We start from the raw sequence: 27,235 nt of genomic DNA on the forward strand, positions 1-27,235 counted from the left end.
TTTATATTTGGATGGATTGTTGTGCAAATATTTGTATGAGTTTCATGACGCTGACATTAAGCACTGAGCAGTAAATATTTACTGTTTTTCTCTTGATGGATGAGCTGATTGCTCATATTAAATTGGGATCTTATTCTTATTGGTTTTAATTGCCGAATACAGTTTCTTCATTAACATCAGCTGTATGGAACTCGGATTTGACGGAAGTTAAACTTTGAGGTGAAACAGAAAAATACCTTTGATTAAATCTCAATGTTCATTTCTCGTAAACTTATAATGACGTTTTGTGAGTTTGTAATAAAATTATAATTTTTTAAATACACTTGTGAAAAACCTATCTCTACGAAACCCGTCAATTTGACTTGTTGGTTGGTTGCATTTAGTATATTTACTTTAGTTCTAACAATTTCTCTAAAAAATAATATAAGATTGAAACGGATTTTTAAACCACCCATTACCACAAAAGGGTCTTTACAAGTGATGTAACTTAAGTGACCCTAAGCGAAATTGTTCACCAACTTATTACTCTTTTTCTTCGTAACTCAAGCTGGAATCGGGCAAAATGTTGCGTTGAAAAGAAATCGATTCATGTGGTGGTGAAACAATAACAATAACTGTAGCAATTAATTGGCAATAAGCAAACAAATTAAAAATAATAATTTCCTACATTTTCTGCAAAGATTTTCTTTTGCTACCATGACGAACTAATAAATACTTGAACATGCTCTAATTCATATTATCAACTGGGCTATTTTGGAGGAATGCTTCGATAAATTATGATAGATAGTACAATGGATAGATAGATAATTGATTTTGTTATTTGATTTTTGCAAAAAATAATAACAAAAAAACAAAACAAAACTAAGCATAAAGTATAAATATATGGCTAAATATGCCTTGGACAGATTTTTTTTGGTGTAACAAAAGATGATAAACTAAATAGGATCTTTTATGCAACACAATGTAGTTCTTGTTTTTTAAATTTACTTTGATGAATCAAGGACTAATGATTACTGGCTATTGATGCACAAATAAAAAACAAAAAACAAAACCCAAATCATACAGAAGTAAAGGCAAATTGTACAAAGTTGAATTTAAATCCAGGTAAAATAGCCTACAATACACAGCTACTCATGCAGACTTAATCAATTCACTTAACTAATGCTGAGGATGACGATCAATTAATACTTTTAGCTAATGTGTTCTTTCCCAAATAAAATCGTCTGTGAAAAAGCAATCAGAAATTGTGGCAAGTTTTCGTCGTCCAGCTAATCTACCCGATTCCGTACAAACTGGTTGCACAGAGTGTCTATCGATCCAATTTGTGACTCGTTGGTAAATTGAATTTCCATTTGCACGTTACGGCGCTCGGTCGTTCGCGTTGGCCGACCAGACGAGATTAGTTCGAATTTTAATTCCAATTTCCGAAATTCCTACCTATCCTGGCATTCAGAATGCATCCCAGTATTGTGAGTATAGGATGGAGTAGCAACCCGCCAGAAGTTTATGCCGTTTAGAAACGGTGCGTGAAGGGGAGAATTCTTTCGGTCCAGGTCGGCAAAACTACAGCCCCGCTTCGTCCGAAAAGCATTGATCCGTAGCCGTGCCACATTTAGTTAAAATTCGTGAGGAAATAGGCCGTCTGGTTCCTATCGGACTGTTTGCTACAAATGCGTTCACTGCCGGCGTGTGTTTTTGCAATGAGCTGAAAAATTGTTTAGACTAGCGTATTTCTCGAAACCATGCGATTGGGTGGTGCTTTTTTCCGTAAAACTCACCGTACCATGCTGGCGATAAAAGGGCCACAAATTCCCGCCAAATTTATCTCCCGTTTGAACATATTTTATGAAGAATGAAATGGATGCACTCGTGCAGTGGAGCATAGCTAATCTTTACTGCGGTTCTTTGTACCATCGTTGAAAAAAATAGTGTGGGTTTCGCGTGCATAGTTTTCATAACTCAGCGATAAAATATTGTGCATTTATCGATTTTTTAAACATTTAACACAATATTGACTTATGCTATTTTGTAGTAAATAAGAAACGCTTGTGCCAAATAGATGCCAATAGATAAACATTCACAATCGCCTTGTTTCACTGATCATCCAAACATTCTGCAACCTAATTGACCAGTAGGATCATCTTTCCACTCAAAGAATCGTGCCGGAAAAATAAGCTCCGCTATGCCACGTACTAGCATGCCTGGTTCAAAGCCATTGTTTAGGATGGACGTCACGATTGCTTGGTTCGACGTTTGATTCACTGAAAGGATCACTGAAAGGATGCAATCGATGTTTGCATACAATCCAAAATGCATGCCATGCAAAGGTATGCACATCTACCTTTCGTTGTAATTTTCATTGCTTTAACCTTCGAGTTAACCTTTAACTTACACACATTTTTTGTGATAGGAAAAGTGTGTCTGGCTGATGATGGAACGATGCTTTCAATAATGAGCTGTAACGAGGAGTCTTTCAAACGGTGTTTGTACGGTGTTGTTCTACTACTATCTCTAGTTCATTGCCATCTAGCAATGTTTGATATTTCCTCGAGATTTGATGAATAATGTTCGATGATAGTATGATACTTCCTATTTGATATAATGAACTATGCAACTATACCGGTCAGTACAAGTTTTCTACACTCATTAGTACCACGCGACTAGATAGTAAATACTAGATAGACGATATGGATAGAAAAAGAACAGTACAGTTAATCAGACGTGACGCCATGTAACGTTCTTCTTGTGCGCAACCATGAGGATTATAGTTTATTATGAAACCGTGCATTAAGATATACTGCGACCATTTTGCACCGTCAAGTCTACAAAAAAAATCAAAATCACTTTGGTTAAATAACTTCACGTGCTCATATACGGTCTTGTGTTCAACAAACATCCTGCACCATTAGATGACATTCGATGAAATGCAAAATTTCCCATGGATATATTTGCCATCAAACCTTTTTTAATGGTAGGTACTAGTTAAATTTACTACCAGAAGACAGATACGACACTACGAGCGAGAGGTGGAACGCTCTAAAAACAAAAATAATAAACTGTGCAAGAAATATACTCCCACCACGTCGTGGCAACACCAAATCTGGCTGGTTCGACGATGAATGCAGACAAGTGACCGAACGTAAGAATGCTGCATACCGAGCAATGCAGCAACGGCATAGAACGCGGGCATGCGCAGAGGAATATTCTCGGCTTAGACGCGAAGAGAAAAGAGTTCACCGCTCCAAGAAGGCTGCTTTGGAAGAGCAAAACATGCGGGAACTCGAGCAAACCAGAGAGGCGTACGGACCGACACGAAAGTTTTACCAAGCGATAGCAGGTCACCGAAACATCGTTGTACCTAAGGTAACCTGCTGTCGCAACAAGGATGGAGATCTGGTCAGTAACCAGCCAGAGGTCCTCTCGCGGTGGGCTCAGTACTTTGATGAATTACTCAACGACCAGTTTAACGAACAGCTAAAAGTGCCACTAGCAGATAGTGTCATGCTACTGCCACCTAGCATAGAAGAAACACGAAAGACTATCCGTCGGCTGAAAAATAACAAGGCACCCGGAACCGACGGAATTGCAGCCGAACTGGTCAAGAATAGAGGTGCACGACTAGAAAACGAGATTCATCAAATTGTTACTGAGGTGTGGGATAGCGAATCGATGCCTTGTGATTGGAATCTCAGCATCATCTACCCCATATACAAGAAGGGAGATAGGTTGGACTGCAACAACTACAGGGGTATTACGGTGTTGAATACTTACTTACTTACTTACTTATCCGGCACTACAACCGCTTTGCGGTCTTGGCCTGCCTCAGGAGTGTCCGAAACCGCTCACGGTCTCGCGCCTTCGTCTGCCAGTCCGTTATCCCGGCCTTAATGGCGGACGCCTCCACGCCATCTTGCCACCTCAATTTGGGCCTACCACGCCTCCTCTGTCCTTGTGGACGGCCTAAAAAGACTTTACGGGCTGGGTCGTCCGTTTCCATGCGTATAACATGGCCAGCCCACCGGAGCCTGGCGAGCTTTATACGCTGTACGACAGTGAGGTCGCCGTACATCTCGTATAGCTCGTCATTATAGCGGCTCCTCCATTGTCCTTCCACACATACGGGGCCAAGTATCCTTCTGAGCATCTTCCTCTCGAACGCGGCTAAGAGGGTTTCGTCAGATTTGGACAGTGTCCATGTCTCAGAGGCGTATGTGAGTACTGGTACTATATAGGTACTATATAGTCCCAGCTTCGTCCGTCGCGACAGGTTCTTTGAGGTAAACGGTGTTGAATACCGCCTATAAAATATTCTCCCTGATCCTTCAGGATCAGGAAACTATCAAAGAGGATTCCGAAACGGAAAATCTACCACTGATCAGATCTTCACCATGCGGCAGATCTTGGAGAAGATGGCTGAATACAGAAACGACACATACCATCTCTTCATAGACTTCAAAGCCGCATACGATTGCATAGCCAGGGTAAAACTGTATGACGCTATGAGCTCTTTTGGAATCCCGGCCAAACTGATAAGGCTAGTTAGAATTACTATGACCAACGTCACATGCCAGGTGAGGGTGGATGGAAAACTCTCAGGACCTTTTGCTACCACCAAAGGTCTGCGCCAGGGGGACGGGCTTGCTTGTCTCTTATTCAACCTGGCGCTAGAGAGAGCCATCCGTGACTCGAGGGTGGAGACTACGGGAACCATCTTCTATAAGTCAACCCAGATCCTGGCATACGCTGATGATATAGACATCATTGGTCTGCGGCTCTCCTATGTAGCAGAAGCCTACCAAGGGATCGAGCAGGCGGCAGAGAACCTCGGATTGTAGATAAACGAGGCAAAGACCAAACTGATGGTGGCAACATTATAATCCCGCATGATAAACTTGTTTTAATATGTTAGTAGAGCCTAATTTGAAATAATTTTTGGCCACTTTCTGTGTATAATATTATTAAAACAAAACATTTTTGTCAGTGGCGGGTCTAACGATAGGCGGACTAGGCGGTTGCACTATTTAAATGCTTATTTTTTAGCAATACCTGTGTATTTTTTAGCAATACGTGTGGGCAGTCCCGTGGTTCAGTCGTCAACTCGAACGACTCAATATCATGCCCGTCATGGGTTCAAGCCCCAAATGGACCGTCCGGCTGCGTGGTAATGAATGAAGCCTCGAAAGCCTGTAATATAGGGCCGGCATGTCCGCGTAGGACGTTACGCCAAATAGAAGAATAAGAACGTGTGTATTAAATGTCCCTTTATAAAACCTAATCATTACTTTTACCGCCCCATGCCTACTTCGGCCATAATTTGTCTATTTCTGTATAATATTCAACTGAAACGAATATTTTTTTGGACGGACTGTATGCTTTAGCCAAAAAAATCAATCCTTCATCAGCATTCCTTATCAATCCAGCCACGATTCGGCATTTGTTTGCATATTTTTCAGGAAAAAATAATTTCTGGCACTGAGGAAAAATCTGAGGCGTTGTAGTTTGAGAAAAATAGTTTGGCGTGTGGTTTTGTATGGTGTGTTGACGTAATTTTATCCGCCAAATGTCAATGACTAAAACTTCCAGTATTTATAATTCCTGCGGAGTTATTTATATGAATATAATATGAATGAGTTGTCGTGATCGCTGAGCACTCAACTGGTAAAGGAACGGCAATTCAAATGACACTTAAGTACCAAAACGCTGATGATACACCACGCTATACCTAATACCTGGGCTCGACTTGAATCAATTGCTTTTCGATTTCATCTACTGGTAAGGAGTGGACGTGGTATATTGTGATTAGAATAGATGGCATTCGAGAATTGTATGCCATTTGCATAGTGTATAAAATTTATTTTTTTAATAAAAATAAAAGTTTAAGTATACATGCTAAGTGGGTTCTGTTCTGCTCATTCGTTGACGTAACAACCTAAAATTTTGCATAGCCGGATAGTAGAAATGCTTGTCACTGTAAGGCATTTGGACGAGGATCCATCCCATTCGGTCTTGTAGGATACGGCGAATCTTTCAATTAAAACTAACTAACAAAGCTCATTGAGATAGATTTAGTAAATCTTTCAAACGTTAACGAAAAGCAAGTGATACATCCTTTCGCAAGAATTTAATTTCCAAACGGTAACATCAGACAACATTTAACTTGAGGAAAAGTCTTTCAGCCAGTATTCTATAATTGGTACGTATCGTGATGCCACTTCAAAAGAAATTCCACCACAGCAAGCAGCGCGGTAATTACAGTGCAAGCGTTTTCGCAGGAAAAACAATCACCAGTACTTATCCCGGGCCTGTAAAAGATCACGAACCGACCGAGTTAAGAACGTCGAGAAATGGAATGATCAAAATGGTATTTTTTCACTCCATTTGAAAAGGAAACAATATCGCCGGTGAAAATGACGTCAAAAATGATGAAAAAAAGTCATTTCGCATACAATTTTTTTGTGCGCGCGTCGTGCGACCCAGTTTGGAGGCGTATTATCTGTAATTTTCCCATTTCCCAATCTACTCCGCTAAAAAGAAAATAATCTTTAGCACTCGTCTTACGGTTTCTGCTGTACCGAAAGCCCAACTGCGCTGCTATCAAGGTACGAAATCGAGAATCGTACCGTCGCAGACTAAACTGGAAATTCTTTATCGTACACAGTTTTATTTTATCCTTTTTTTGGTTCGTCTGTTCTCCCTGGCACATCCTTTGCATAATGGAGTGGAAACAGGAAATAATCATTGTTCTGTGATGAGTTGGAACGGAAATCGAACATCTATTAAATATTACAGGCCGTTATTATTATCGATAGGATAGACATTATTTTGCTGGTCTTCCTTTGCACTCCGTATTCCATTCTGCGTGAGCTTTATTTGTGACGCGATTAAAGCTTTCCGATGTAAACCATTGTATTGTTAAGAAAAGCGGCCACAATAACGACTATATAAACATTTACGACTTTAAATAAAGATTGAATAATGTTGGCAAATATTCGCTTGCTGATATTCAAATTGCCAGTATAGTCATCTATAAAAAGTGATTAGCGGGAAATCATAAATGTAATTTTCAAAATCTATTTTCAGAAAAAATGTCATAAGTCATATTTTGACGTAACTTTTTTGAGCCCAAATATATTTATCTGAATTTTTCAGAATTAGAAAGAATTGAAAAAGTTGAAAATCATTTATTAAAGCAGTAAACAAAAGCTCTACACATGTTCTAGTAATTTAGAGAGCTATTAACGTACACTAGCAGTTTTCACGGGTTCACACTTTAGTGAAACGAATTAATCAAATGAACCCTTATTATTGAAATAAATTATGCGCTTGCTGAATTGATTATGAGATGAGAATAATTTAAAGCCACCCGCAGAATGTAGGTGCTAGGACGCAAAACCTAGGGGCCAGAACGCACGAGCTGCTGGCACATTCGTGCAGGAACTTTTCAGTTAAGCCAGCATTATACATTCCGCACTGGTGTGCCCAAGTAGCCGTGGAAGCTAATCAGTGCCGGCTAGTGGCGCTGGATTTGGGACGGTTGGTCTCCATCCCACGCATCGTTCACGACGAAATTCTTCTTAGTAGGTTTCCTGGAACGAACGCACCAGTAAAGAGCGGATTGCCTGCTTTTACCGTGCAATACTTACCAAAACCGCTTACAGTTTGGCCAAGCTCACATTGATGGAAAATCGTTTTCCCTTCTTGCCCTGTGTCGACATTCGGGTGAAGACTCGTTACGCCCCAGAGCAGCTGGAACGTCTCCAATCCCCGCTTCCCTTGCTTCTACTTAGCAAACCTCCTCGTGAAAAGCCATTATGAAAGGCCCATTCAGGCAGATTCGTCCAGCAGTCCGGCAATCGCTCGTTGAAATGAACCCATCCGTGGCGATTAGTTACCAGCTGGTGGGCTTACTCTTCCGTCGACAAAATCTAATTTCGATGATGAGAAGTTCTACGCTGAGTCCCATCGATCCTTACCTGATTCGATCGCTGCGGCAAAGGGGGAATTTCGCCCCACCGACGATGCCCACACTGTACCGACCGGTCGGTGTAAGGTTGTTCACAGTTTTCCGGACTTATCGGACTTGTGGTAGAGCTTACGGTCCCGCACGAAGACTTAATTAGCTCCTGCAATAATAATCATCAGTATCCCATGGCGGCCCGGAACATCAACTGGCCAGGTGGTGCGTTTGAGTAGCCGATCGTCCTCCGTCTGTGATTTTGATGGGTACGCGCCAGGAATATTGAAGGAAAGTCAAAGTTTTGAATGCCGGTTGTGCTCGAAAGTTATGGCTCTCCCCTAAAGATTATCGTTGTCGCTCGAAATAGTGATCCCGCCGAGCGAACCAGGTGATATTATGTCAAATTAATTAACACTTCCAATACTACACGGTACATTAGGCGATAACTTTGCCTCGAATGCTGGAACCATCAACCATCGACGCCGCTCTAATTTGTCCCGAAACGGCCAAGTTAGCGCTGGGATGCCCCAGGTGGGGGTGGAAGAAGTGGCGGCGATAGTCTGTTTGATCAACCAGCTTTCAGATCCCCTTGCCTGTTGCTCGATGCAGGTGAAATTTAGTGGTAAACTAATTCACTTTCCCCGAATGCTGCGCCCAGTCAGCGAGGAAGAGATTTCGGCTGTGAAGGACTACAGTTAAGATAATGTTACGAGCTTGTCAACACTTTCGTAAGTTGTTTAATAATATTGAATCGTCTTCCTGCGCTCGCTTCTTATAGCTTTTCTTTCGCTTGGATTTTGTCGGTTCCACAGTTCTGGTCGGTGCCAGACAAACAAGGGCTGCAGTTGAAAGTTGTGTTTCAAATGTGTTTATTTCATCAAATGGCAAACTCCATCTAATTTTGTATACATATTTGGAGATGAAATTATCCTCTTTTATCTACCTAGAGTGTGTGTGTGTGCCTTTCATGAGTGTGTGTGTGTGTGTGTGGTTGTGTTATTTTTGTTTTGCTTTGCTATCAAAGAAACGTATCGAACATATGCGCCGGTACCGGTCGAAGCGGTTGAAGAAAACTAGCGCACGTCTCGTGCATTGAATGATTCAATTCCGAACCGACACCGATTCAAACCAGGGCGATCGATCGGAAACAAAAAAGCGAGGCGCAAAGGAAAATGCAGTCCGGCTTCTATTGCCACGGTATGCTTCAGTTGTTTCGCCATCGGTTCCATACGTGCGATTCCCCGGTCGGCGGATCTTACGCTCGTTCGGTTGACGCTGGGAAGGGCATTATATTCCCAGCGCCCGGCAAAAGAGCGGGAAGAAAATTTAATCCAGGCTTGCCGTTGACTCCACTCGGTTGATTTGTTCTCTTTCATATTACCGAACCATTCGTTTGCGGAGGCATGCATGTGTGTTGTGCAGAGCACTTGCCTAAGGTATGTATGATGAATCAGAATGCTCGCTATGAATGAAGATATTTTCGATTTTGTCTGTACGGTTTTATTTTTGTGAGCATGTGTGTGTGTGTGTGAGTGTGTACTGCTCGCTTTTCTTTGAGCTGCTCCCAGGACACTTAGCATCCTAGCTCCGTGTAGTGGATGCAACGATGGGGTAAAGGTGCAGTTCGAACGGAGGTGCCGTTTTGCAGCAAATGAAACAATAAATTTCCCCGCAACTGCAGGGCACTACTGCGTGCGGAGCGCGGCAAGGTTTCGCTGGACAGTGCGACGTGTGGCCGGGCCCGGGTGCATCATCATACGTGCGAGATTCCATTTGGCGCCCGGTATGCCAAATTGCGAAACTTTGTGCTAGCTGGGATGGGTGGAAAAAACGATCGCTTCACAACGCCGGCCCGGAGCAGCGCCACGAGCCGAACGATGGGATGCCGTTGGTCGCTGCAGGATATTTCTCTGTCCACCGGAACGCCGGGAGCAGCACCGATCGCTCAGCAGGTAGAGCAAAGTGGCCAGGTGCAATAATAATAGTATGCACATGCTGCGCCGTAACGTTCGGTTACCGACGGTGCTGGGGGCCGCATTGTGCTGCATTGCCGCTGGATGCTCACCTGCAAAGGAAGGAGAAGGGTGGTGGGCGATTTTTGTTTTGTCTTTGTTGACGGCCATTGTATGGTTGGTGTATTTTCGCTCGCGCGAATGTTTACATCACGCTCGTAAAGGCTTACAAGGGACAGATTTATTCAGAAGGTGGTTTGTTTTTGTGCAAAACAATAAACGGTAGCTAAAACGGGATCCCTGCAAAGCAACTCAATTTAATGCTGCGAAGGCATTTGCGTTTCGAGGGTATATAGAAATAGCTTGCATCAGTTGTTTATAATTCTATATAATGGAAAAGCTGTAGAAGGGAGCGCGTGCAAGACGTATTGAAAATAATATTGCTATAAACAAATGTGTTGTCTGACTACTCGTTTTTTATAATACAAATCACACTATTCGAAATTCTTGATAAGAGTGCAAGCAATGACCCAAACACAAACACGAATGAGTGTTATCTGTTGAGCTCCTTTCGTTAAAGCAAGATTCAGAACATTGGTCTTAAATTCATAACTTAAGCATATCTCTAGAGATGATCCCCCATTGCAGTAGCCGGTGATGCAGTACACGAACATGTGGCCTAGAAAACGATCATGTATCAGGAAGCACAACGCCTTTACCGTCTCGGTCGGCAAACCACTGTGATGCACATACGGGACATGCGTCCAACATAAATAGTCCTGGAGGCTCAAGCTGCCCCATAAAAAAATGGTTCTCAAACAAAGCTGGAAATAAATCGAATTTTACATGTTCCTGCTCAGCGAACTGACTCGGAGCCCGGCTGTGTTGTGTTGATTTTTTAGCTCCGTTTCACTTCACCCGAAAAGATGCGACAGGAATACGTTGATTCGTGTAATCCCAGGCGCTTAAAAACAACCCAATGTCCTTGCCGTCAATAATCCGGCCCACTGTGTGCGGGAGGAGGCACTGGGCACAAACGGAAACAACCCTTATGTAAATGAGACGATGCTATTTGGAGAATTAACTTCAACCGGGTACCTCTGCTCGAAGAAACACGCACGAGCATACGTGGGACAGAGGTGGATTAGAAAGTTGGAAATGAAAAGTATGTATAAAAAAGTATAAAGAAACCGAATACAACAAAATACATGCAAACGATCCAAAACGAAGCACGATCCATTTTGCCGCTACGTGCCTGCACATTCATCCATGTGATACTTTTGTCTCTTTGTGTTTCCTGCGAGTGTGTCCAGCAGAGAGCCTCCTCTTACACATATCATGGCATTATGACGCTTCTTTACACCCATTGAAATGAAAATTGTGGTGTTTTTTCCTTCTTGCTGCTGTACGTGTGCTTCCGTTTTTTTTCAGCCCATGCATGGTGGCCTGTATTACACTTGCTTTGTGCATTCGCAGGCTTCGAGCAGGGTTCCGTATGCAAGTGACTATGGTTCTACCTCCTGCCTTCATCGCCATTCCTCTCCTACATGATCAAATACAATTCGTATGTTGGCTCAAGTCAACCATAACTTACCACTAATTACATGAGCATAGACGCTTGCAGAGCGGGCCATCGTCGGTACACAGGTGTAGTTTCCGGTATCGCCCTGAATAGCTCGCTTTATCTTTAATCTGTGTCCGCCCGTATCCACCGGCAAAGCAAGGCAGCCACAGCATACAGCCGAAGAAGAAGAAGTAACCGCAGGGTCCACAAAAACGGTGCAGTGCCAGCGCGCACATGTTGGTTTGGTTTGTGTTGCGGATGCGGATTGTGGCGGAGGTCCAACATCAATATTATCGTCCAATCCCCACCCAGGCGTGCAGGAGAGAAAAAGAGGAGGATCGAGATTAACAACCAAAGCTATCACCGAAAACCACAATTCGGAACATATTCACCACCGTCGCCCGTGGTCGTCGTCTCGGTCCCGGGTCTGGCTAGCGCCGTCAAAGGTGGAATGCAATTGTCTAGTTACCTGAACCAGTGCAACCATTGCTGGCTGGGTGATATTTGCATATTCATGTATATTACGGAGCACTCATCTCACCCTGTTAGCAGACACCCACTGGCTACCCTGCTTAGCTACACAATACAAACCTCCTAATTCTGCACCCATAAAACCTTTCTTTTCTCTCCGAAACCCTCCACCCCCAGCGCACGGGTGTTAGCGCAATCCTGGAAGAATGCACCGTTGCGTGAAGCATAAAGTTCTGGGAGCGCCTTACAAAACCGAGCTCGGTGCAGCTTTTCATCCTTGCGGGAAGTCATCATTGGCCGGAGAGTAGCCGGAAAACAAAGGTGCCGGTTGGGTTGCGTTTGAGCTGTAAGGATTTTGTTTCTGTGAAGTTTGCTAGCTGCAATTGCAGCCATGATGCAATCGTACACTGCGCTAGCCGAACGGGGTTTCGTAATTGCTTTCTCTGCTTCTCACCGTTCCTGAGACGTTCGGAATAATAATGGTAAGGTTGAGGAAAATGGGTCTGCCATGGGGGTATTTTTATGATATAGTTTCATTTCCCATTTGAACCTCACTCTGCTGGGTACATCATTGAGACTATAATTGGAGAGATATCTACTTTATAAAGGGACGGAGCTGGACAAGAAACTTTAGATCCGAACACAGACTACAGTTTGAACTGGGTGATTTAACTTTATCTGTTACGAAATGGCAAAGGTTGATTAACGAAACCATGCATTGTTATTTAGCTTAAAATTTGTGATCATTGTTCAGAAACATCCAACAACACGGTTTAGGATTGCGTTTTGTCTTGAAGGGATTTCACTGAAGGCAGATAATTACAAATGTATGGAAACAATCATTAAATACACAATCCTTCAGCCATTCCAATATTCACAATTGTCTTCAAAGCTAGCGAATTGACCTCAGATTTCAATCACAGCCCTAGCACAACATCACCGTGACGAGCTGTAACCGTTCGTGACAAGCGCCGACTAAACGACCGAGACGACGCATATCGTACGGGGACGGGTGGACGGAACTGTGCAGAAGAGGCACAGCGGCATTCTTGTTCAATTATTTCGCTCCGCTACACTTTTATTATTACCTAGATGTCAGGGCATCTGTCCAATCTGTTTCGATGGTGATCCGTCCACGATCGCCCGAATGGATGTCGTTTTCCTGAGCGAGGGGCTCCACCAGCGTGTTTCCTGCAAAGGCAACAAAACCGTACCGGCACAGAATCACGTCAGATGAGAGCGAAATAAATTAAAGACATGTCTGCAGACAGTTAGTGTGGCGGGATTTCCGCTGATTTCGTGAGGCGACCTGGCAGTACCTACCCTTGTACCAGAAAACCGTGCCTAGTTCGTGTGGTCCTTGCTGGATGACGCAAACCATGGTTATCTCGCTGCCCGATTTTATGAATATGTCCGACGGTCCCAATATTCGTGCACGCAGCTCTGCGGTGTGGCATGGCAGGAGAAGAAACGCATAACATATAAGCTTCCGATGGTACGATACGATAATTTCAAATAGAGGGTAAAGTATCCAATCGTAGGTTGAATTGTTTCCGTGTCTGTCCAGCTACTAACCTAACCTACTTCATCATTGGCATCGTTTTGGTGGCTTCAAAAGTGAATTTAGTCGAACATTTATGTTTTTTTGTTACGTTTGCTCTACGTCACTAGCAAGCTTACCAGTTCTGTTTGAAAAGCAAATTCCCACGAGCATTTGGAACTGCGGAAACTGCTCGCACCCGGAAGAGTTCAACACGCTAAAGTAAACTAAACTGTGTTGCGTTAGCACCATAGTTGCTTCTTTTGCGAAATGCCACAAAAAGCCCGTATCCCGTTGGGGCCGACTCGAATGAAATCATTTTCCAAATTTAAATAAACACTTTTCCAACCTCTTTTGCCTGGGCGAAAAGCGAAAGAATGAAAGAGCTGGGGGGAAAAAAATCCCCTCCTTTTGGCTGGGTATGTATGTTGGAAAACAGGAAAAAAACACACAAAATCGCCCAACATCAACAGGAATGTGTTGACTTTTCTATCCCACCACCATTCGCCGTACAGTGCGGCGAAGTGAAATTGCGTTCGAACAACGTTTGCGAACGCTGCAGCGAAAGGCGGCACACGGCAACACCGGAAGAGAGATTTCGCATCAGAAAAGTTCGGTTTTCCGACAAACTAGCCATTTTATTTCATTTTTTTCAGACTACGTGCGTCCTGTCTGTGCGTTTGTGAGTGTGTGTAATCACCACCAAAACGGCACAGTTTATGTGCAGCAAAAGTGCAAGAAAGGCATCGTCTTCGAGCCCTGTGCCTTTCGCAGGGCAGGAAAGATAATGCCGGGGAAGACGTCGCGTTTGCTGAGCTGAGCCGGGATGTACAGGCTGTGTGCCGGGAACAGCAACGGGCGGGGCAACCGACAACCGGTACGGAGATGTCGGAACCCCTTGGGCAAATATTTAAATGAAACTTCGACCGGCCGAAGCTGTGCGCAAAGCGGTGCGTTTTTGGGAAACCATTTAGGCAGATGACAACTCCCCTCCTATGGAGTCGCTCGGTGTGTTGGTGTGTGTGTACTTATAGCCAGCGCTCGGAGAAAGTTTGGTGTTCGGCGTGAATGTTGTTTGGTCGTGTTGTTTGTCAACTGCCGTGGAGCGAACAACGGCAGTAGGGCAGGTCGTGTGCAAGTTTTCCAATGATTTTTTTGCCCATCCGTTTGGCGAAAATTCATGAAGCGTGAGAAAAACTAAAGCCATAAACAAACAAATTGTTTTCCGTCTGCCCAAATTGACATCTGACGTGCACGGTGGCGGTGGGGCATGTGTACGGGTCGCAATCGGTAAACAGGTTCATGTGCCTACCGGACAGATGCTGGTCCGCTCTGATCGGTATGTGGCTTAGGTGGCATGTGGCTATCCGCTGCGCAGCATACGGCTTAGCCGCCCGCTGATGGATGGGAGTGTCTATGAGCATGTTATCAACACCGACCTACATCAAATTTAACACCACATTTCGACGCCTCCGGAGCCGAAAATGAGGGTTGCGCGCGATAGCGAACGGTCACGCGTAGAGCATATTACAATGGTCGGAAAATCAATTAACCCGTCCTCTACGTATTACGGCGCACTTGGTCTCGGGCGAAAGTAAAAGCTCAGCACTTTGGCCCTATAATCCGCCACTAACTCCTATCGTTCGGGGCTTATACGGGGGGCTTTCCGTCTACCGACCCGGCTGGACCCGGGTGCATGACTGTGAACCATTCCGCACCCTCCCTCCCCTGGTTTGGACATACAATGGAGCTTTCATTACGAATCACGCCAAGAGCGGCTGGGCGTTGTTACGGCACCGTAGCCGTTAAAGTGTGGTACGGCCCAAGCGGTACCCAAGCCGTCAGGTTAATGGGCAGGCAGAAAACATAGAGACAGTGAAGGCTTGAGACACACTACACACACAATGAGTGTCTTGCCCATTTAGCCAATCAGTGTTGCTTGTAAGCAGGTTATGGTAGGGGAGTAGTGATTAAACTTTTACGCTTAGCTCCAGCACTGGGTGGCTCTAATGCTAATGCAAAGCACGGCAGGGACATTAAGCGGCCTACCGTATTGTCGGGCAAGTGTTACAATAATTATGATATTTTTAATTCGGAGCTTTTGTTTTTTGAGTTGATTGATTTGGTGATGTCCTGCAGATTTTTTATATAAATGGTAAACACAAGTTGAAAAAATCAATTCGAGAAAATGAAGAACAAAATGTGCTTAAAATTCAATTACAACCGAATGGAACGCAAGCTACGATTATTTGAGAGATCAATATTTTTAGGCTTCAATGCTCAAACCATTCTTTTTGTTTGGTTCCGAGCTTCGAATTCACGTGAAAATAATATTTCAAAAAAATATGTAATTATATTTAAATATGTCTGCATTTGGTCCGTTTTCCCTGTAACTCAAGGTATCTTCGGATATGAAGAACATGCGAACAAAATCATACAGACCAAACTGTGTTACGACGTAATATCTGACGGTATTTTAATGTAACACGCATTCCAGAAGATGCGGCACCGGGGCCATATGTACGTCCTCCTTAAAAGGTTTCGGTAACCTTTGGTATGTACGTATGCGTTTTTGAGCATGATGAAGGTGTACCCCGTTAGTGCACACTCACATACGCACAGGCATGCATATACCACTCCATCCCCATCAGGACCATAGTCGGATAGCCGAAGGACAAAGTTATTAAATTTACGTCTCAGCAGTGAGCAGTGCAAAAAAGGAAAGAAGCCAAACACGACAAGGCCAATTACGCCCTGTGGCTTTGAGCTAAACCAGTGCACACACACAATCACTCACATACACGGGCACCTACTACTGAGGCTCGTGTTCGCTTTTTTCGCATGAAAACCCATCCGGACATCCTCGCAATCCTCCATGTCGTATGAGTTGCCGCCTGCCGACCTGTACGTTGTGAATGAAATGTGAACAGTTGTGTGGGTGAGCGGGATGCTGCTGTGCTCCTTGTTTATTTCATGCCCGGGTGAGTTTTGAAATTAAATTAGATGATTTATTCTGCAAACTTGTGCTACACTTTCAGGCTGAAATGCATCACCTCAAAAAAGTTTTTGCCACTGAAAGCCGAGGCGTTAGCCGTTGAAAGGAAAAGGTTACCCGAGGTGATGCTGCAACAATGCGAGAAGGGTGATGCCCAAAAGTAAAAAAATGGAGCACGCAGGGTTTTTGAGGTACCAGTTATGGCTTCTTCTGCCAGCGTTTCACTTCTCTGACCAATTACCAATCCCACAAGATAATAACCTCCGCTTGTTGTAAACTCACCAATTACATTCAACACATATGACAGGGACATTTTCGGCTCGGTGTTGATTTGGCATTCGTACACGCCCGAGTCTCGTGTTTGGGGGTATTTTATCTGCAGCGTCCAGTTGACGGAACCCTCCGGCCGTATCACCTACGGTGGTAGTGGAAGAGAAAAAAAGTAATTGGCAAACGGAAAATGGGTCAAAGTTCCACTTAAACTTCTACGTAGGGTGTGCACTAATTGATTGGGTTTTCCACACCGGCACCTGTGGCCAGCCAGTCGGGAGTTAAGATAGCGTGTGAGTGGTGGAAGCGGAGGTTTTTTTGTACCTAATCAATTTTGACTGTGGAGAAAGTTGTGCCCAAAACGTACCTGAAATCGTTGGTCCGAGGTGTAGGTTGATGCTCCCATCGTAAGTATATGCAGATCACGCTGCCGAATCCACGCAACCTATGCAAACCGTAAAATTCCATCAATTTATTCAGGTTTTCAATTAACACTAGCGTTTAATGAAAGATTGATGATGTATAATTTAATTACATTGTGGTGCGGTTCTATTCACGACTGCTCCAGTATCTGGACGCAGTCATCAAATAGCAGCAGCATCAGGTTTGAAACTATTTGATTAGTGTTTCATTTGATGGAAACCATTTTTGGCACGGTATGTTAAACATCAAAGGCATTTGTTTCTAGGTGAACATAGCCTTTTGCTCTGTATAGTAGTAAATAATTGATCGTTGTCTTGTATAATGATGTATATATTTGGTAACAAGGTTTTATATACTCCCCAAGCGGTTGTTTCATTGAATAAATGGTGCTGGATGGTTCATCCTTGCTATAACACACGTCCCTGCTCATGCTTGATTGTAGCACGTTCAGGCAGTATTTTCCAAAATTAATTTAACTTCGTTTGTCGATTTCAATGTGGTGTGAGAATCGATTCTCAAGGTATCGAAAATAACGCACACGGTACGGCACAAGGTAATGCTTGGGTGGAATGCGTATGAGCGAGCAAGCAGTCATCGAGCGAGCGGGAGATAGAACGAAATCAACTCTTGGAACATGTTCGAGAACAAACTGGCAGCAGTACTCACATCCTGATCGCCTAGACGCTCCACTCGGCAGTGCAAGAACCCGGTCTGGCCCACGGTTACGGTGAGATTGCGCGGCACGTCAAAGTCAAAGTACGGTTGCAATGCTTCCGACTCCTCGGTCGTGGTGGTCATTATAATGCTCGAGCTGACGGAAACTGTGCGTAAGGAAGAGAGATAGAGAAAGAGGGAGGAAAAGAAAGAGAAAGAGGGAGAGAGAGAAAAGAGAGAGGGGAGAAAAAACGAACAGGGCATACGTTGAGACAAAGAAAATATATGAATATTCTATAAGCGATATAGCATCCATCAGGGCAGGGGCAGAGCGTGGTTCGCAACATGATACAGACGTGCAAAAGAACAATATTGAATAAACAGCACGTTAGCAGGGCACGATTTGACGGAGGAACCGTCTCGTAAACACACACTGTACACCTTTGCAGCTGCCAAGTGCGGGCGGTAAAAAAAGGAAGTAAAAAAACTGAAAAAAGAAATAAAAGTTTTGCTGAGCGTGGGCCCAACGATTTTTGAAGGTAGATCGGCGTAAACGCATGCTTTCTGTGGTATCTTATAAAAATTCAGTACTGTCAGCGATAGTGAGACAATAACAAAAGGGAGGTTTAAATGAGCAGAACACTGAGATCAAACGATAAGCGGGACACCATCGGTGATGGTTCGAAAAATGTTCTTGAAAACAATGTAAATATCGCCCGAATTTATATTGCACACGAATTGTTCTGTACGCTTCAATGTCTGATGCTCATATTTGAATGATGATTTTCTGTGTATTCCGGAACGACTCTACAGCTGGGAATGTATGTAAAGCAATAAATATTTGTTCATGTAATGTGAGTCAGCATTAACTCAGATTTGTGGTTTTTTGAAAGCAAAAAAAACGAAATATAACGAACGTTATACATATTTATAATCTGTCAGTAAGTTCTTTTTAATTTTGTTTGAGCTTTTAATACTCTTTTTTAAATAAAATAAAATAATAACAGTATTACAGATTTCAATCCAGCCACAATATTTCTCAATGTTGATAGTAGCAGATCAACGAAAATAACAATAATAATCATCATACTGAAAGTTCTGTTGCTTTGAAATCAAATTTGCTGTGGTAGCATTTCTCTAATAAGAAAACAAAAAGGCAGATACGTACCCCAAATGATACATGATGCTCGTAGAACATTTTCTATGTGCATTTTCGGTGTGCACGACTTGCTATTACGGTTTCTTGGCGCTTAGTTGTTGTGTCATGAACTTTACTTTGAGTTGCCAATGCCATGCTGATTGGGGGCCAATTGTATGTTGTAACTAGATGTCGGCATTTCTTTCCGTCATCGCAGAGAGATTAGAACGATGTTGGATGTATGTAGCTGTAAAAGAAAAATACCAAAAACATGTCTTTGAAGAGCTAAATCATGCAGTTGAGTTGATTGTTATTAAATAGATTTATATTTTATCAATTATTTATTCACTTTTATGCTATTACATACTATGTTGAAAATGTGTATCTATGGTACTAATAGCTTTACTAGTAATAACTACTTATATTAAATAGCTTAGCAGCTGAAACAATTTGGCAAACCTTGATGTGTCCCCAAACGTCTGGGGCCATATTCTGGAACGTTTGTGATTTCGAGGTTATGAAAACAATTAGAGCGTAACACTATAAGTGAAGCTTTTGCTCAGGTCACCAGAAGCAAGTGGAGTGAAAATAGCTGCAAAACGAGCAGAAAAGCAGCGACGATTCAATCTTCTATTTTCAGCTCGTGGTTGCCATTTTCTTGCCCGGGCTCCAATGTTAGCTATTTGGCACCGAGCACATTCTGCCCAGGCGTCATTTAGCTTTACTGGAGAGCCCTTTTCCGGTTTCTGGGCCGGGCCAGTGATAGTGATCAAATTATTGTGCGACAGGCGGGAATGCTCTGGGCACCTATTTTAGCACCTTTCGTGTGAAAATTGGGAATAGAAGATGCTACTACCGACACGATTGTGCTTTTCGTCGGTGAACGGCCGCAAAGGTGTAGATGGAAAAAGTTGTCCGTGACCGTTAAAAAGGGTGTCCGGTTGCAAAAGCTGGTACAGTTCTTAAACTTTCTGTGCCAAATAATTTGCCACAACTGTTTTTGTTGTGTGTGTGTGTGTGTGTGTGTGTGTGTGTGTGTGTGTGTGTGTTGTCGATGTTTGTCCATGTTTGCAACCAACTCGTTCTGATGGGCGTTGAAAATACTTTTCCAGTAAATTTTAAAATCTTGCACCATAAAATATCGCTGCAAAGCGCTGAACAATGGAAAATGAAAAGAAACCAATTATGGATGCACAAAACGAATCCGTTGGAAGCAATCAAACGTATTTTCGATGAAAGCATTCCCAACGCTAAACAGTGCACTACCATTTTACATCCCTAACGAGTGTAGGATGTGATTTCGAAGCAAACATGTTTACATAAGAATGCCACATCAAGGGAACAGAGCCGAGTGAACAAACAATTTTGACGAACAAAAAGCTGTCTCTGCATCGAACAACCGAGTAGGAAGTAAAAAAAAGGACACAATCCTCAGTGAAAACCTCAAAGCTGCTGCAGAAAGCTCGTCTATCCACTGGTTGTAACGAGTACGTCGATGTTGTACGGAATAAAGACACAATATACCGCTTGCCGCACCACGTTTTGCCTATCAAAGCCGGATATCTCATTGATGTACATCGAGTAATTGAGTTGGTCGCCACTTTGTCGCCTTCCGGACCATTTGAGAGCGTGTTACGGTGGGTTCGAAAAAAAGCCCCTCACTTTGGTGAAGGATAGTCGAAGCGCATCGAACAGTGTACCGGCAAAGCTCCACCATCCGCTCCCCGACAATGGCAGTTGTGGCAGATTTGCCGTACACACTGCGACGTATTGCATCACCAGCGATGTCTACAATTGTGCTGAATACACCCGCGGCACAGGAGATGCGGGTCCGACATTTTGTTGGTTCGACATTGTATTGCGCGTTGCCGTACGCTCGTTTCGACTTTACCAATAAATAGCAATGTGCTCGGAAACTGCTCGATAAATAAAGCGTTTGCCTTGTACGAGTGCTCTTCGCCTTCGCTATTGCTTCGCCGGACGGATATCCCGGATGGCTTCGCGCCTATTATCTTCCGCGGCTGGGCCGTCCGGAAATTTATTGGCGCGCACGGAAATCGATATGTTACATTTGTACGCTTGTTTTTATTTTATTTTTAACACTGTTGTTTTCGTGCGCTCCAACGATTCCCTGTATCTTAATGCGTTTATCAGTAGGGGTAGGTTGGTGTGTGTGTGTGTTTTTTTGTTGTTGTTCTGTACTGATTCTACACATTCCCCCATGTAGTTCAAGGGGAAAAGCAGTCAACAGAGGCCGGTTTTCTTCTCGCGGTTCGCTGCAGGTTTGTTTTGCAGCGTGGCGGCTAGAAATAAGATGGGCCTATAAAATTCATTGGAACCCAGTGGTGATAAAAGGCACGACCGTGAAGCGAGGATGGAACGGGCAGCTACACAACCTTGTACATGTCAGGGATGGCACGTGGGCCAGGACGAGAGCAGGACGGCATGTTTTATGATTTGTGAGTCGATCGTAACCTAGAGCCCAGCAGCCCATCGTTGTGCGTTTGGGGCACAATGTCAAACAACAAGGTTGTCAACGAATGTAACGGAAAGCAATACGGGCGGCTTCCGATACGCACTGGATGTGATCAACAGGGTGGAAGATGATTGTAACGACACTATCAAAGATTTAGTGCTTTGCATTGGAATTGAATTGTATCGGTTCGTTGGTGAAAGCGGTACTTCCGATCGCTGACATGTCAAGTGATCGGAGAGATGAATAATTAGAAGCCGAATGTGCAAGCTTTCAATACCATTTCAAAGTACGTTATGTGCCATTGAAATTGAATAAAAATACATTGTTATCTTCAAAACCGGCTGCTGTGGAAAACGAGATCGTAAATGCTTAGTGACATAGTATAGGATATTAATACATCGAAAATTTAAACAAAATTGTCTTTTTTGTTTCGTAAATTGTTGGGGACTCATTTTTAAAGCTGAAGAAAACCGTTGCTATAGTTTCATAATTATTGAAAGAGATATAAAAAATATTCTAAATTCAAAAGCTTTACAGCTATCTCTGAATCCCAGAACTATAAATGAAACTAAGCCGGTCTCGTAATACAGTCGTACTCGTACGACTTAACAACATGCCCGTCATGGGTTCAAGCCCCAAATGGACCGTGCCGCCATACGTAGTACTGACTATCCCCCAAGTAGTGGTGCAGGTAGGCCTTGACCGATAACGGTTGTTGAGCCAAAAGAAGAAGAAGAAGAAGACAAAAGGAATATTAAGTATTGAGCAACAATAACCACGAGGAAGCTTAAAGCTTTGTGTGTGTAGCCAAGCCTTAAAATTGTGTAGGATTCTACGATTTATTAAAAAAAATTAAACATAACATAATGTAATAGTCATTATCATAGATGTTCAACAGACATTTGTTAATTTCACAAAGACGGTTGAACATATATGTAGCTCAAATCTTGTTGTACTAATTACCCTCGACAATGCAAATTGTACAATTTTATTTACCTATTTTGGACAAATTTAATATAAATTTAACTAAAAATTGGTATTAAACAGAGATGATTTTCACTTGAAAGTATTATTTTTAGGCACGTATTGTTTTTTACATGAACAAAACTCAGTCTTATTTTTAGAATACTGAAAGGTGCATTTATTTTACTAATGCTACAAGACAAACCATGATATGACTTGCAGACGTTCCTAACAAGACATTTTATATATTCTATAAATACCGTATCCAAGCAGCGACTGCATCAGCTGAAAAATGCTTGCTGTCAAGCTCAAAAAAGTTATTCCATAGCAATAAAAACCTACGCAAAAAAAGGTTCATTGTTCGAGGTGAATGAAATTTCGGACACAGCTCAGGCCATCCGTGGTTCTCAAAAGTCACACATTCTTACTCTATGCGAATCAAACTGGATCCCATTTTCCATCAGTCTATTTTTATCCAGTTTTATATTCTTCTTTCCCTCCCATCGTATATCCTCTCTTGGGTTTGTTACGCGATAGTACAAAACCATTATAGGAATAAGATTTAATTTCAGATAAAAGAATCGCAACATTTTTACATGTTCCAGGTACTAGAAAAGCATATTTTTGCTTCTTGCCGTCCATGCTCGCCAACATCCGTCATTTGCGGGAAGGCAGATCGCATCCTGCGCTATTAGCTAAAATTCTAGCGAACGGAAACGAGCGTTATGATGGACATTAAAAATTACGTTAATGTGATCCCCGACGGGTCAACCATGGTGTAGCGTTTGTCATATCCAGCCGGTTGGTAATGTGCTCATTTGCATGCGTAGCGTGCGGAAGAGTCCTCGCATACTCCATTAGTGGGCAAATTAAGTGAACCTAAAACATAAGTGCTTCCAGAAGCTCACGATGTAAACATCTTGTGTCAGTGAAAGCGATTAGACTGCTGGGTATGGAGACGTAAATGGATTTTCGTTTTCATTTTATGCCGTGAAATCAGATAAGGTTTGTTAAATAAAACAGCTCATTCGTCTGCAATTGACGTTTATTATAAAAAAGTTCCTTTCAAAAAAATTAAAAAAATACATTCTGGTACATTTCCTGCATTAAACTTTACATTATGCGTTAGAGCACAAATATTAGAAAATTATTTCTTTATTCTATTGTCAAACTAATTTTCGTTTTTTTATGGTTTTAAATATAATGTCAATTAAAAAAACACACAAGTCGTTAACGCTAGCACATTGCTAACGGTAATGTTAAAACTAAAAAAACAAAAACATTATTTCATGTGATACTTACTTTTCTTCACTATGTGTTTTATTAATTATTCTATAATTCTGTTTCAAACTCACAGGCTCTTAGTATGTTTTCTCAGGCATGATACAAGAACCAAACACTCCTTTGTTGTTTAATCCAGGATGAACTGGATTATCCGATCACAATTACAACTCCGTTTCGCAAACAACACTAAAGTGATAGGTTTTGCAGTGTCGAATATATTGAATGCACTTCCCACAGTCACTTCCACTGTAATCCATTAGTTGATAATTACGACGATGCATTCCCATCTAACACTCTTTGCTGTCACTTTCGATGCGGCAAAGATATTGTTGATTCTGTCACTCCCATATGCAACTCAATCAATATGGTATCGAGAAGTGCATCATGCTTGGTACGCTCCATTCGATGAAACAATCATCACAACGAAAATTTGATTATCCACCAACCAGTCGCACGATCTTGAGTGATTTGCTTAGCAGTACTTGAGCACGATTTGGACACAAGTGACGTTTCGTTCAATATCACGAAACGAAAACCACGAAAACTTTCAATAACCACACACTTTGTATTTCCATCCACTAGGTCACATTTTTAGTATTATTTTTCTACTTCTCTTAGCTCTTCTCACTACGAATAGCAATGCAGTTAGGATAGCAGAATTGGTATGCCAGATTCGATACGAGTACGGTTCATATACGTGTCAACTTCTACCGACTACGGGCGCTACACTGAGCCGTAGCTGTCATCTGAGCAGTTCTCTTAGCCGCCCTATTACTTCGATGCCAATTTTCTGCTGAACGCTGGAAAATGATCAACAAACCTGCTCACCAAGCTCGCTCTCAGTTGCTCTCACGCCATTTGATTGTCATCTCTTGAAATTGTTCCTCTCGCAGCGCATCGTTTGTGAGAAAGCACTCATGAGTTGCCTTGTCGCTGCTCTTATTGAGGTAGGCTAAACCCAAGAGGAGCAAAGAAGCTGCATGTTTTTCACTATTCGACCCAGCTTCTTTAGCTGGATTTCCTAACACAAGCACTCAAACGCTCGTTGCATTTGAAGTGAGCACCGATGAAATGCTTGCAGCATCCGTTAACGTTCGGAAAACCTTGCCATCAGTTTTGACCTTTCTCACTGGTTGAAATCTAGAGCGAATGGAATATGGCTTTAATGATGTATGGATTATTCCTAAGGTTGGCGTAGGTTTGGGTTTACCTGCATTGGTAAACACTTTTGTGAAGTCAACTTAAACAAGAACAAATAATCGTGCAATCTTGAAATCTTGAACTATTGTTTTATTTACTATTTTTAAAATGAAACAAAAGTATTATGAAGTAAATTATTTAAATTACGAACTAATTGTTTTACTATTCTTTTTACTTTCATAAGTCGTAATTTAAGCTTGTCGTATAATGGTTTTCTTTTTGTTTTATGTATTCTTCATTAAAAGGCACAATTATATGTAAATATCAAAAAGTAAATTATAGTTAGATCTTTTAGAGAGGTTTTAACACCCTAAAATAATGCTGTTTTAGTGTTCTTTAAAGCATATTATTTCAGACTACATTCATCATCAATATATACAAGGGTAATTCTTAATTTATCGTTATTGACTTAGGTTTAGCTTGGTTTAATATACCCTAATAATTTCTTTCAGCGTAGTCTACTGATTTTATCTGCCCGAAGAACATCGAAGAAAAGGAACCAAATTTATGCTGGGTAAAATGTCAGGTTTGCAACACACTATGAATTTTCTCCAATATTATTTACTGTTGTTGACATAAGGAAACCCGACTACTGCGGGCCAAGTCCTTGGGCTTTACTGAAAATTTACAAGCACGGAAATGCAGGATTGATGGTTTGTCTTAGTTCCTTCGAACCATTAACAGAAACTTGTCTGTGGTTGTGGACAGTTTTGGTGTTTTTACAGAATATGCTACTTTCAGAATGGTAGTAAGCGTAGTATTTAACATACGAATAATTTATTTACATGGGTATCAAGAATGTTGCATCTTTACGTTATTTAACAGACATTGTATTGCTAGATTATGTGCATTTTTAAGATGTAAATTGATTGAGCATAAAATCTCACATTTCAATGGGACGATTCATATTACAGAAGTAATGGAGGCGCATGGTCTTTTATTGAAACACCAATAATCTTTTCAGGTTAAGTTCATTCAAAGAATTTTCAGCCTTTGTTTTCATATCATAATATTTTTCCGCCGTTTGTTACAAAAAAACGGAACTTTTGCAATCATTATGACTATACACTCGTCCGGATCATTTTCACGAGATATCGTTGGTGGAATACCGTAGTTCTCGCACGAGCTGAGTGATGATCGGTTTAATAAGCTTATCACCAACTACCTATCAACAATGGGTGACAGTTGTTGCCGAAAGTTGAAACGAAGTCAATCAATTATAATATTTGCATGTATTATGGTAATTTTATTAATGATGATTGCCTTGGAAACTGAACTGTAAATAATACAGAGAATGGTAGTGAAATCTTGAGTAAAAAACTGCAAAAGCACATCAATTGTGAGAAAAATACACTTCCTACACTTGTTTGTGTATAGTTGTTACGTTACTTATATTGTGTATTTTTAACTGGATTATTGTCATTGCAACAAATCTGATATAATCTGGTCGTGGAGCACTTAATGCCATTTTTCCGCACGACATGCAGTATGCAGCATGTGCTTTATTGTGTGATGGCATGCTTGATGAATGTATTCTCCGAGAATGCTGCCCCGAATGAGCATTTCGTGACCGGATGCTTCCCACCAGGCGGCTTTTGAAACGAATTGGGGGCACAAACAACGTTTCCGATGCCAAATTATTACACGTGGGTAATTGCAATCACCATAAATAAGCTTTTATCCAGCATCCTGACATCGGCCAATCGATACCAAGCTTTTCACTTTCGCAAAGGAGACGAAAATAATCTTGCACTTTCTCATAGCGGCTGGTACAGCAGCTACAACGCGCAAAACGCAAGCAATGGGGTCGTTGAAAGAGGGTAGAGCAATGGACGATGAGAGCATAACTGTGTCGATGGTAAATGTGAGCAAATATTTGCATGCATTTGGGGCGAAATGACGTTGAATGTTGTGTTGTGGAAGCTTAAGGGTAAAAGCCAGACGAGCGATTGCCAAATAACGACTTATCTTATCGCACATAATACAACCGTGGTGGAGTGGACGGTGCCCGCCAACACAAGGGCAATTCTTGTGCAAGGGGCGGTGATGTAGGATAGGCGGACAAATGGGTTCGATGGATGCCTTGGTTTGATTTAGAGTGCATGTATCGAGAGCATTTGGCAAGAGTCAATGTTATGAAAGCGATAATGTGTGCTTTGCAAGCATGGATATCAAAAATCGGTAGCATGAGGATGAGGGCATTCATGGGGAACATTCGAGGACAGCTGCTCGAAGTGAGAATGAGAGATTCTATTTTGTGGTGCCGGTGCATTACTTGCTACAAATGCGTCGATCTGTTAGGAAAACAGTTTTATCACACTCCAAAATATATATTCATAATGTACAAA

The 27,235-nt window shown here is 42.2% G+C and overlaps 1 protein-coding gene across 1 annotated transcript; it reads right to left on the reverse strand.

Annotated features, from left to right (window-relative positions):
• Positions 1-8,815: 8,815 nt before the first annotated feature.
• Positions 8,816-24,455, reverse strand: LOC121593397 (zwei Ig domain protein zig-8-like). The gene is made up of 9 exons (XM_041915696.1): positions 23,706-24,455; positions 18,995-19,211; positions 17,839-17,993; positions 17,117-17,194; positions 16,762-16,894; positions 13,268-13,387; positions 13,033-13,135; positions 11,504-11,601; positions 8,816-10,022 (listed from the first exon to the last, which is right to left on the reverse strand). The coding sequence occupies exons 2-9, from the start codon at positions 19,035-19,037 to the stop codon at positions 9,766-9,768; spliced, it is 987 nt and encodes a 328-aa protein (XP_041771630.1). The 5' UTR covers positions 19,038-19,211; positions 23,706-24,455; the 3' UTR covers positions 8,816-9,765.
• Positions 24,456-27,235: the final 2,780 nt, after the last annotated feature.

This window comes from Anopheles merus, chromosome 2L, assembly GCF_017562075.2.
Source record: "Anopheles merus strain MAF chromosome 2L, AmerM5.1, whole genome shotgun sequence".
Lineage (NCBI taxonomy): Eukaryota > Metazoa > Arthropoda > Insecta > Diptera > Culicidae > Anopheles > Anopheles merus.

Bases quoted from the DNA above. Each gene is read 5' to 3' on its own strand.
- LOC121593397 (XM_041915696.1), bottom strand. From the start codon at position 19,037: ATGCACATAGAAAATGTTCTACGAGCATCATGTATCATTTGGG. The intron at 16,895-17,116 runs GTACGTTTTGGG...CTACCACCGTAG, and splicing joins CCTCGGACCAACGATTTCAG to GTGATACGGCCGGAGGGTTC. The intron at 13,388-16,761 runs GTGAGTTTACAA...GCCACACCGCAG, and splicing joins ATATGTGTTGAATGTAATTG to AGCTGCGTGCACGAATATTG.